Source organism: Anas platyrhynchos, chromosome 13 (assembly GCF_047663525.1).
Source record: "Anas platyrhynchos isolate ZD024472 breed Pekin duck chromosome 13, IASCAAS_PekinDuck_T2T, whole genome shotgun sequence".
Taxonomy (NCBI): domain Eukaryota; kingdom Metazoa; phylum Chordata; class Aves; order Anseriformes; family Anatidae; genus Anas; species Anas platyrhynchos.
The window spans coordinates 7,198,166-7,210,668 of NC_092599.1; the positions used below are offsets into that span (position 1 = coordinate 7,198,166).

The 12,503-nt window shown below is 52.8% G+C and overlaps 1 protein-coding gene across 1 annotated transcript in view; it reads left to right on the plus strand.

The window, feature by feature from the left end:
• Window positions 1-2,290: 2,290 nt before the first annotated feature.
• The window catches only part of PRICKLE2 (prickle planar cell polarity protein 2), a 97,245-nt gene continuing 87,032 nt past the window's right edge, over window positions 2,291-12,503 (plus strand). Inside the window, exons 1-2 of the mRNA XM_027467495.3 lie at window positions 2,291-2,443; window positions 2,718-2,803. Of these exons, the coding sequence (XP_027323296.3) occupies window positions 2,402-2,443; window positions 2,718-2,803 (128 nt within the window). The 5' untranslated portion in view covers window positions 2,291-2,401. The remainder of the gene's footprint in view (window positions 2,444-2,717; window positions 2,804-12,503) is intronic.

Consider the following 12,503-nt stretch of genomic DNA (forward strand, 5'->3'; position numbering starts at 1 on the left):
TCTCCCCTCCCTTTCCCGAACACATCCCAGAGATGCTGTTCTGGCCCTGACTCTCTTCTCATGCAGCATTTGAGCATCCCAAAAATGCGAGTTAAGTCTTGCTGACAGCCCTGGACCTCGCACGGACAATTAACCCTCCTTTGTCCCAGATGCCTTGGGTCAGAGAGATTAAGTGCCGGCCCCAGGAGGTATTTAGAAGCCTGGAAGCTGCTAAGCCTCCGCTGGGGGCTGCGGCACTTGAACCTTTTTATGGCTCTGGGTGTATGTGAGTTCCCCACGTTCCCCTCCAGGACCATCAGGGCAGAAGCACTGAGCTCTTATCTATATTTTCTGCACTCGAGGGCTGAGCCCTCATCTCCCCTCTCCCTCCGAGCACCTCGGTGCAAGTCTTAATGCTCAGCACCTTCCCTGGGTGTTGAGGAGTTGCCCGCCAGCACCTGCAGCTGAACTGATGCTGGAGGACAGAGGCCCTGCAGGTCACCAGGCAGTTTTGGTGGCTCCGTGGCCACCTCGGCACCATGGAGGGCAGGAGGCCAGCTCTGCTTGCTTTAAGTTCAGGACCTGCCTCTTCATCAGAGGACGGGAGCCATGATTCAGCACAGCCACACCTCCAAGGACTTCACCCTCCAACTTTGACTTACTTTTGCTGTTTTTAACTTAGAGCTGATGTCCTCGCCAGCCCTGTTATTGAGGGCACACAGCACCTCTTGCAACAGCAAAGCAATTAAAAGGATTTGCAGGTCACCTTTAAAGCATTTCCCACAGCACGTTGAGTCTTGTTATAAGTCCTGTATCCATTAATGCTTTTATTTCAGCAGTTTTAATTGGAGTTTTAAATATTCTGAATCTTATGCAAGACACCCCAAGTGCTGGCGAATTTCAGGTCCTCTCTTGCATGATGCGCATTCCCTAAAATCCTGTTGTCCTTCAGTGGAGATGACAGCAACTCTGCACCCCTGATATTACCGTACCCTATACGCCATGCAGCTGGGGATGTTTTCATCCGAGCTCAAAGCCCAGCCTGCAAGCAGTTGCCCACTCTGTGACAAAACGTGTGTGTATTTGAAGAGCTTGCTTCCATCCCTGAGAGTTTAGGACATATTCTTGCACCACCATATGAGCAGGAAACTGAGAGGGAAACTGAGAAGGAACATGATGAGAAAATTTGGCAGAAGGGAGCAACGAGGGGAAGCTGGAAGGCTTTGGAGGGGTAAAAATAGCAAGCACAGAACAGAACGAGGAGGGAATGTCAGTTTTTCCCACTGACATGCAGAAATCTTATGCAAAAGGAAACGTTTTCCATGATAAAATTCCCTGTTTTTTTTTTTTTTTTCATTTTTAAAAGGAAGCCCAACATTTATGGGAGGAAAGAGTGAAAATCACCCTGAAACTTTTTTTTTGCCAGAGACATTCAAAAGCCAATCATGCAGCTCCTGGCCTCATTTCAGTTTCCTAGCAAGGAAGATACCAGTGAAAAAATGACAAAAAATGAAAACTGCTTAAATGAAGAGTTATCAAAGCCTCACGACTTTACCCAGCTGTGCAGCAGCAAGGCAAGGGAACAAAGCGGCGGGGAAGGAGGGGAAGGAGATGACAGGATCTGCAAAAAGCCACAGCCACTGGGGTGAGGCTGCGAGATGTTAATGGTGAAGCTGGTCCTTCCCCGGCGAGGATGAGTGCCTTTTTTTTCCCCTCTCCCTCTGAGTGTTCCCGAGGCATCTCTGCTGCACGAAACCCGTCTGCTGCTCACGCTTCTCCTCTGCCCTACACCAGATTGCAGCCCCCAGGGGTACGGGCTGGGGGCTGGCCAGGGGGGATCCCTTTGGAGGGGGTTGTACAGATGACAAGAGCTGGTGCACGGGCTGCCCCCGGCCCCATAGCCCCCAGCCCCAGGAGCTCAGGGGGTGCAACAGGTGCCTTGTGTCCCACCTGGGATCTCAAGCAGCAAACGCATTTTACACGGCTGCATTCCTCCTGGTGCCTTTAGACTTAGCAAGGCGGGGACCAGGAGCCCAGCAGGAACCCGGGCTGTTCGCTCCCTGCTTAACCTAAACCAGGACCCCCCCCGCAGCCTGCTCAGAGCTGTAACTTCAGCATTTGCCCCCCCGGGCTCTGCAGGATCCCATCTCCCGCGGCTCTCCAACTATTTTTCCCCCCCGCCCCGTGCCGGCTGGGGGTCGTTCACTCTGGAGCGGAATGATGGCAGCGGGCGGGGCGGGCAGCCCGGGCGGGGCGGGGGGCGGCCGGGCCGGCCCGGGGCGGTGCCTGCGGGGCCGGGGGCGGAGAGGAAGGGGCGGGAGCGGCGGAGGCGGCGGAGGGACGGGGACGGAGCCGGGGAGCGACCGGGGGCTGCTCGGGGCGGCCGCTGCCGGGCGCTGGGGCTCGGCTCGGCGGCGTTGCCATGTTCGGCATCGGCTCCCGCAAGCGGCTCTCGGGCCGCTCGGTGAGTGCCCGGGGGGGTGGAGGTGCTGCTGGGGGGCTGGGGGGGTGTCCTCCTTCAGCCCCCCCCCCTCCCTCCAACCTGTGGCTCCATCCCGGTGCGCGTCCTGCCCCCGCCACCCTAAATGTCCCCTCTCTCTCTCTCTCTTTTTTTTTTTTTAATGGTTTTTCCCTCTTTTTCCTAAGCGTGCCCCCACCCCGCGGTGTCCCCGTCCATGTCCTGTTCCCCCCCCCCCATCCCGGCTCGGGGACCGGGCTGACCTCTGCGTTTCTTGCAGGTGACGGCGTCGGGGGAGCCGGAGCGGGGCCAGCCCTGCAACACCTGCGGGGATCAGTGTCCCGGCTTCGCCCTGCACAAGTGGAGGTAAGGCTCGGTGACACCCCACTGCCCGGCTCCCCTTGGAGGGGTGGCAGCCCCCCTTCGACCCCCAGCACCCAGGGGTGGGTGGGAACCCCCCCCTTTGATCCCCATCACCCATGGGAGTTCAGTGGGAGCTTGACCCACCGAGGGCTTGCAGCTAGCAGGGGGGTTTCATGGCTCCATGGAGGATTGCTTGGGGTGCAAATAGGGATTTTGGGGGTGTGCTTGTCTTGGTGTGAATGCCCCCTGCCCTGGTAGGTGGGTCTCCATCCCAGGTGGGTGCTTCCATCCCGCTGGAGCAGCCCACGGGTGTGCTGGTGTCTGTCATGGGTGCAGTGCCCCGTGCTGCGGTCACCAGTGCCCCCGTTAGCATCCCCGCGGACAGGGGCTCCTGCTGCTGGTTCTGGGTCCTGTGCAGGGGACAGCAGGGCTGAGATGGGTGGAGGACATTGTGGGGGGACCCTCGGGGGTTGCCCCAAAAGGCTTCATGAACCTCCTGCCTCTCCCCACACCCCCACGGTGGGTTTTTACCCCCCTTAAGCTATTGGAATGGATGGGACCCCCCCAGCCCCAGCAGGGTGTGGGCATGTGCATGAGAACGAACAGGTATTTCTATCTGTGTTGTGTGTCTTCATAAAGCTGGCACTGCTGGTACCTGTGAGGCACAAGGGTCCCTGGCCTCGTGCTGGAGCTGCCTCATCTCCCCCCATCGTGCTGTCTGGAGATGAATTCCTGCTCATGGGTGGTTTGGGATTTGGTGATATTAAATTTTCTGGACTGGGGGCTCCAGGTGCTGGAGCAGAATTAACAGAGAGCCCTTGGTGATCTTTTAGCCTTATTTCATAGGATATCCCCTTTTCTCCAGCATCTGCCGCACTTCTCCCGATGTGTGCCCTACTTCTCAGAGCTGCGTCTCTGCAGATTAAAACATGGGTCCAGAGCGAGGAGAGGGATGCTGGATTGATTTATCAGTGTTGAACCCCATCTAAAGCTTCAGCCTTGCAAATCAGCACTGCTGCCAGTGCAGGACAGGGTCCTTGGGCTGAGGTCCACCCTGGGGACACATGGCTGGTGCGGCAGCAAGGTGATGGATGAGCCTCACCACGGTCCCCAGCCGGGCCCTCTGCAGGTGCCAGCAGCTCCTCCGATGTCCCACGTCCCACCTCAGATCTTCAGAAGGTGAAAGTGTCACAGCCACGGGAGCTGCAGTCTCCTGACAGCCTCCTGCTAATCGGGGTCTGCCACGTGTGCGCTAATGGATTTATAAGGTCACCCCTGAGTGTCTTCTTCCAATTTTAAGGGCTTATAAAATGCTTTCAGGAGCTGTCACGGGTTTCCTTGCAGCTGAAGTCTGGGGTAGCAGGTGTTGTCGCAGAGGTGCCTTGAAAGTGTCACGGAGAGCTTTAAAATGTAGGATAAGAAGAAAAGGGATGGTCACCAGAGGTATTTCTCCTCTGGCCTGAGGAATTATAAGGTGCTGTGACTTGCTGATTATGTTACACCTAATTTTGAAAAATTAAGCAAGGTTTTGATACCATGTTATCATGATACCATCTGATCAAAGGCCAAACAAGCAGGAGAGGCACCACTGAGGTTCTTGGGGGTGTCAGATGCAAGGTGGTGGTGTGGCTCTGTGCAGGTTGTGACCTCTGCAGCAGCACACTGTGCCTCTCCTGCAGGATCCTGCAAAACCGCTCGTGCAGGAGGCTTCAGCCCATCAGAGCTATGTGCAGCCGCCTCTTGGCTGCACTTTCCTGAGGCTCCCCACTTACTGCACAGATTCTGGTTAAAACAGATGGATCCTTCTAGGGAAGGAGGGGGTTATCTCACCAGGGCAGCTGAAGGATGGGTGCTGCCAGCTCTGCGTCCCACTGAGCATCCTACAGATGCACGCCTCAGCCTCGCTCTGGAGGGACAAGCTGAGAGCCCTGCACATGCATTCACATTTAATTGCCTCGATGTAAGAGTAATTGTGCAATTAAAACAAAAAGGCAGCCTATTTGCCCAAACACAATGAAGAGGGAGGAGATCCATTTTTCATTAGCCAGCGGTCTATTAGTGCTCAGGACAGGTAAGCAGGCAGACTGCTGATAGCAGGTAGCTCTGTAGGTCACAGACCTGCTCGGGAGCCGGTGCACACAGGATGGTGCCTCCAGCTCCTGCTGAGGGTGCTCACAAACGCTTCAACACTTTAGCAGAAAGGGATTGCAAGAAAACAATGGTTTGAGAGGAGATCTGCAGATTAAGGATACAAACGCAGATCAATTAACCACTAGAGATTCATAAGCCTTTTCATAATCCCTTTAATGGTAGAGTTTTGCTGAGAAATGGGAATCAGGCTTTCTGCTTCCAAGATGGGAATTGGTGACATGCTTTAGGCAGGAAGAAAAGAATGTCTGAGCTTTTAGGCACCGAGACCAGAGCTCATCCCTGCTGATGATGCACGCATTGTCATATATCTAATTATGCAGGGCTGAGCTTTCTAGTCACCTGTGATTTTAGGTATGATCTGTGCAGCCAATCCATCAGGCAGGCAAATTGCTTTATTAGACGCCAAAGATTTCTGTGCCTGTGCCTTCTCTTAAAAGCCACTTTTCTCAGATGGAGAGATGGCTTGGAGCGTTGGTTGAATTTATCATTCCTGGGAGCACAGGCATGCTTCCTGAGCCAAGGAAACCACTTGAAAATAAATTGTATTCTGCAGAACTATTTTCTTTTCAGAACAAAACCAGTCTCTGTGCTGTAGGTGATGTGAGGAAAAAGGTGAAAGGGGATGCCCAAGTAGTGCAAAAATATCCCTGGCTTTGGACTATGTTTCTGAATCTTCTTAAATCTTGCTCCTAAATTATGTCTCAGGGTAGCATATGAATTTTCTTGTTTGTGTGCTGCAAGTTTTACATTAATTCAGTGCAAGCAAAGAGTTGAAGACCCCAAGTGCTTACAGGCACGTTTAGACTGGAGCCTGCTGTGTTTCTTACCCCTCTGAAGCTCCCAAACGTCCTGCATCCTGCAGACCTCTGCCTCTTCTAAGGCAGCAATTCAATTTTCAGTTTGAAATCATTTAGCCTCGAAGAGGAGAAGGCAAGTGATTCCTTTGAAAGGCTGAGGATTGAATCCCATCGTTCCTGAGCATGAAGTCTGTGAGGATGCAGCTGTCAAACTATAACCAGAATAACTTGCAATTTTTTGTGGCCCGAATGGTGAAATGACTCCTTCCTCTGATCCCCCTGCTTTATTTTAGGGTAGCCTGTCAGTAAGATATGCAAGGACTGAGGAGTTCTGTGTGGGCTGTGGTCCTGAGGATGGAAATTGGGAACACATAACGAGACCTCCATTAACGCAGGTTGATACTTGAAAGGTGGCTTTGTGTGGAAAAAGTGAAATCAAATTCAATCAAAATCTCCAGCTCCTTAGGAGTCCGGTTGCTGTTTTCTAATCAGATCTGCATTGCATTAAGCTGTGTGCCATTCAGCTTGTTAACAAGCTTTGGCTTTAAATAAAGCTGTCACTGGAGTTGGGTGGCTGAATGGCCATTAAGAGTGGCTTTCACATAATGTGCAGAGAAAAGCCTGCCCAGAGGTGGTCTGGGAGGAGGGAAGGGAATTTACAGCCAGTTCCTAGCACAATTAGTGGGGGCATCCAGGCCTTAAAGGTGACAAATGGCTCTCAGCTGAGCGACTGGAGCAGTCGCTGAGATTGCTGTGAGGAACTTAATTTGGGATTTATCCTGGGCAAAGTCGTATTAGGAACTTGGTGCTGTATTGAAGGCACTGGGCTCTGCGTGTTGGATGACTGGCATGTGTTCAGCACACGGGTGTGATTTGTTTGTGCATACGGTCTCTTGGAGGAAGCCCTTCCCAAAGAGCTCCTCTTGCCACTTCAACAAACCTGGCTCTTCCCCCATCTCTGCCTCCTCCGAAAATGCCAGATGCTGCATGGATGCAGCAAAGCTCGGTCTCAAAACCATGCTGGAGCTGTGTTGTGATGTGAAGATGGACACAACCCACCTGGTCTGCAAAGCCTTCAGAGAGCCAGGTGCTGCTGGTTTCAGAGGGAAGGCTTTCAGAGGCTGTGGCAGATAAGATGATTTTAAAAATTGTCTTGAAACATTTGGAGAAGTCTTTGTTGCCATAGTTATTCTTCTCGCTCGCAGAAGCGGTTAAATAACAGTAACAAACATGACATAAGGACAAAAACTGGCTCGCTGAGTTCTTAGTTTCAACGTGAGATGGTGTTTTGTATCTTTCCTTGGAGTCTTTTTTTTCCCTGTGTCTGTTGTGTAATCTTCATCCCTTGAAAACACACTTGGACGAGGAGGAGATCTGCTCTTTCTTGGCTTCCATAACTCAGCACCTCGCTGTAATCCTCTGCGGCCAGTGCCACAGAAGTCTGATGACATCTGGCCTCATCAGGTCAGGGAGCGTTGCAAGGACAAACTTGTGAGCTTCTCAGGAGAGACTGCCTGGGAATCCCGGATAATGGGGACTTAGGGCCCTGAGTGATGACTGGAAAACAAAAACCTGTGCACAAGGCTGAGCTGATGGGCAAGGAAAGAGGAGATCCGTGTAGTAGGATGGGGAACCTGGTAAATGAGGTGGTCGGCCAGAACCCTGGAGATGTTTTAAGTCTCTGGATGATGGCGGCTTGGTCGCTTGGCATCTCATGCCTCTGTTTTGTTGTCTGTAGCTTGGGAGTTGCTAGTGGCAGTGGCTCTTTATTTCCTTTGCCCTGTGTGTTTGCACAGCTCCCACTCCTCCGGACCCAATCCGCTGTTGCGTGGCGAGCAGCAAACACGGCTGTGGGCGCGATGGGAAGCAGTGTGTGTGTGTTGTGTGTGTGTGTACGTTGTGTTGTGTGTATCTGTGCTGCCTGGCTCCATGCTCACCTGGCACTGGGACGTCCCTGCGGCACCCCAGCAGGTTCAGGTCATCGGCCTGGTGACTCGTGCCTCGTCCAGAGAAACAGCAATGTTTGTATGTAGCACAGGAACGAGCAACGCCGAACCCTGAAGCATTTGTTATTACTTCTTTTTCAGGGAAAAAAAAAAGTACAGATTATTGCTTCCATATGTTTCCAGCATTTTTAGTAGGTTATGTATCTTTCACACACACGGCCCCAGCTTTTCCCTTTCATGAATAACACGCTTTGTGCCTCCCCCTCCTTTCGGATTCAGATATTCCTCACTTCCTTGCGTGTTTATTTGAAAGGCTTCGGAGATGCAAGGATAGCCATACCTTATCTCGGGCAGCCTTTATGCTTGTGTTGCCTCCACAGCGAGCACCGTCGGCTCCTGTGGTTTTTATTCAGCTTTTCATTTTGCAGCAGGGAACCTGCTGGGCTAGGCAAGCTCTGCCAGCAGGGAGCTGTGTGCTGCTCCGGAGGTGAGTCCCTGTGGGGCCTGTTGCTGTCCCTATGGGGCCTGTGGTGGGCTGGAGTCACCTGGTCCCAGAGCAGGCCATCAAGCTGATGGAGGGGGTGCAAACACGTCTCAGGTGGCTTCTGCCTGCTGATTTCCAGGCCTTACACATAAGGGGATGGCGTGGTTAGCTTGCTCATGATGGTTTTTGTTGTAAGCACTTTGGGCACGGGGAAGTCGCTCCCTGCCAGGTGACTCAGTGCCAAAGCCAGTGTCCTTCAGCCGTGGGCCAGGGCAGGTTCGGGAGGGGCAGCTGCCGTTCCCCTGCCTGTGCTGAAGCTGGGCTCAGGAGCCTGCACCTCCCTTGGCTTAAATGACCTCAGCTGTCCCATTTGCCTGCACTTGTGCAAGCATTTGAAAAATCAGGGGTGATTTTTTTTCCTTTGAGCTTTCCACCCCTGTGTCAGCAGGGGAAGAGCCATGTAACTGGTGATGGATTGTGTGGGAGGTGCTGCTGCATGTCCGCAGAGATGTCCTTGCTTCTGCTCCAGCCTTGGGAGCTCTGGGACAGAGGCCGAGTTCCCTGAAGGTGTTTGAGTCCCGCTGAGGTCACCAAATGGAGGCTGGGAGCCTTGCAGGGCAGTGGCCGCATCCTGCCCACGTGGTCCTGCTGCAAAGGACCGTGCCAAGGGGCAGCCTGGCATCGAGGTATGAGTTTGGACGCTTTTGAGAGTGAGGATTCCATGAGTTTTCCACCTTCACCCACCCTGGGACAACCTTTCTTTACATAAATGTTGAGCAAACAGTCAAGTTTAGGGATTCCCAGGAGATTTTTTGGCCTGTTCCTTTCACATCTTCATGCCCCGCTGCTGAAACAGCGCCTAAAACAGCCGGGACTGATAAGGTATCCTGTTTGTGTTGGCTGCGAGGCACGATATCCATTTTAAGAGCACTACAATATTGGAGGCAGTTTTGCGGCTGGCAAAAAGCCCAAAATAAATTCTTTAATTTTTTTGTACATGACATACAAAAGAGCAGGTGAGGTACGTACTTGTTTCCGGGCAAGCCCGAGGAGCATGTTTGAAGTCCTTTACAAGTCATTCAGGATTGTATTGCAGCAGCTCAAAGGAGCTGGAGACACTTCTTGATTAAATTTCATCCCAACACAGAGCCCCAGTCTGCAGCTGGTGTAACTGGAGTTGCTGCGGGTGGCCCCATGAAGCCCGAAAAGCAGAGTTTCTCCTAGAAAAAGTCCCGTGTTTTCTGTGTGTTTTGAAGCATCATTTTGCAATTCTAGTTTTGTAAAGGAGGTGAAAAACCACGAATAATCTGATGTGGGTTTAGGTTTTGGGGTTTGTTCTGTTTTCTTGGTGACTGTTGAATGTACCAGATGAGTGAGGGGGCAGAGAGGAAAAACAGTGAGCTCTGATTTTACCTGATATTTTATTCCTAGACTAAACCCATACATGTAATAGAATTTTGTTTGTTTGTTTTTTATTGAGTTTTTGGAAAAACTGAGTAGAGCTGCATCTCAGCATGCAAAGAGTGCAATGTTACCTGCCTGGTGCGAGTGTGAATGTGTTTGCCATCCTGAAGGCAGCAGCACAGCAGCCAGCACTTTCTCAGTGCCTGGGTCCAACCCTCAGCCGTGGAGCTGAGCTGATTTTCACCAGCAAGCACGTTTCCCTCACGGAGCCTTTCTGGATGAAATTGCCTGAGACGGACCTTGCAAAATGCAGGGGCAGGGTAGATTGGCTTGCACGAGGGATTTCCTCCAAGCAGACAGCTGTCAGTGCTGGAGGCTGCGGTTGTGAATTCGGGTGCTGTGTCGGGCGTGATTTAGTGGGAGGCGGTGAGCTGATTTAACAGCTTGTCACGGCTGGGTGGGGAGGGTCCCACAGTCCCCGTGCAGCCCCCCATACTGAGCTAATGCCTTACATCGCTCACTGAAGCCTCTGCCAGGCTGGTGCAAGGAGGAGGGGGGTGAGGGATGAATGGTCACTCGGTCCAGTGGTCCCCATCCCCTTACTGTGCTTTTTTGCCCTGCTGCAGCCTCTGCCCTGTCTGCTCTCCCCCCAGGATGTGTCCCTGGCTCCCCATGCTGAGGGTCACAGCGTGGGGAGCACCAGAGGGACCCCACGTGCAGCTGCGATCACCCACACAGGGCGTGCGGCACGTGCCCAGCAGGCTGTTTTGCAGGGAGGAAAGCCTCCTACTCCTTTAATAGAGGGGTTGCAACAGGCCTTTTATCACAAGTGCCGCATGTCGTGAGAGAGAAAAAAACCTCTGGCCACCGATTGGGAAAGACCTGGGCGGGGAGCACGGGGGCTGGTGACCGAGATGCTCAGCTCAGGCTGCAGCTATGGGGCTGGTGCCCGCAGAGCACTGCCCTCCTCTTTGTTGCTCTCCCCCGTGGAGGGCTGTTCAGCCCTTTCGAGAGTTGCCCTTGGTTTTTGTTCCCTTTCTGTTTGCCTTTAAAAAGTCAATCTGCTGGCCTTTATTTTTTTTCAAAGACTTTCTCCACTCCCCCCCACCTCCGCCTCAGTAATCCATCCTTATTACACCAGTGAGTCACTCTTCAAATAATCAATTGCATTTTCATTGTCTGGCTTGTAAGTATATCACCGAGCTTAAGGACGGCAGATAGCATCAGCTCAGCTCTTTGGCAGATGGTTTTGCCGTTCACGACGCTCGTTTGGATATTTACTTTTTCTCCGATGAATAATCTCCTAGGCTGGAAGGCCAGGCTGGGGACTCTTTCCCCGCGTGTGCCACATCTTTCTGCTCTGTGGTCACTATCTAATGTTGGAGGAATTTGGAACATTAAGCAGAATCGGCCGATGTGAGGAAAACTAATTTGGGGGTAAACCTCGTGAGCAAGGCTGGTGTTGCAGAGAGCCTTTATCTCCTGGGCTCTGGGTGTGCACAGCCCCGAGGCAGCCGACAGCCAGAGCTTTGCTCAGCTTCACCAAAATAGGGCTGAGGCCAGCGCTGGTCCAAGAGGATCATACAAAATTCAGGCTGCTTTCTGCCACTGGAGAGGCTGTTCCTTCCCCCGTGTGTGGCTCTCCAAAGGGCCTTGATGGCAGGGCTTAACACTTCAAGCACTAAGTATTGCAATTATTATTCTTAGCGCGGAGGGAGGCACTTTGTACTCAGCCATCGCAGCAAATATTTCATCCCCTATCAGTTGCCCTTGTGCAGATGCTGCTGCCGCGATGATAAAAGGCATAATGGCTGCTCTCGCTGATAAGGAGAGTGTATAAATATAATTACTGAAATCCCTATGCAGAGCCTGCGGATGGAGGAGAGTCCCCACGAGGGGTTCCTCCTGCTCCCGAGCCCTTTGCTGCGCAGGCAGAGCGGGCGCGCCTGCTCCCTGCCGGCTGCAGCTCCTGGCAGCCGAAATGGGAGCTGCTTGGCCACAGCTGGGAGCAATTAGTAAAAGATGTCTTTCTCCCTCCCTCCCCATTTTGGTTCCTCCTCCTCTTCTCCTTGAAACCAAGCCATCGGCCTCGGGGAGCCAGGCAGGAAAACCCGGAGCAACTTGGGTGTGAGACCGATGGTGGGGCTAAGCCTCACCAGCAGGGTGAAGCTTCGGGCAGCTGTGCCAGCTCGGGGACGGATCCTGCTCCCTGCAGTCACCCCTTGGTGTTGGGGTGCTGGTGCCAGTGGCTCTCGTTGCACTGTGTCCATCCCTCGTGGCACACGAGGGACTTTGTGTAAGGCGCTCCCCTCCTACGTGCTGTCCAAGCGTCAAGCTGACCTCGCGAGAAGCGCGCTGTAGCCGAGGAGCCAGATATTATTTAGATCGAGCCAACAACAAAAAAATATTTCCATGGCAGCAGTAACCATAGGAAACCTCCCCAGAGTGTCCTGGGTGGTTCCCATTTCCTTGCCTTCAGCTGTTTGCTTTGCAAGCGGAGCAGCAGCGTGAGCGCGGCGTGCCCGTGTGCCAGCGGCAGTGGCCGGCAGCCCTGCTGTCCCTGGGGATGTGCTGCTGCTCCTCGTTTTCTCTTGTGCTGCCTGGCTAGTGAAAAGCTGTTTTCAGAGGGTTCTTTAGACGCCATGAAGTCTCAAAGCCACCTCTTACCTTCTGTCAGCTTACAAATGCATGTTTGATCCTTAAATACCCAAGGCAGGATAGTGAATGGGCTGCCAGGATCCGATTCTTCCTTTTTATAGTGTCTTAGAAAGATGCTTTTATTCTCCCTCTGGCTCAGCCAGCGATGCTTGGCCTCCAACCAAGATAGGGAAACTGGGACGAGAATCACTTAGGCTAGCAAGATGAAAAGTTGTAAAAAATACCAACTTTTGGTTGGGGAAAAATATTGATAAATGAGTTCA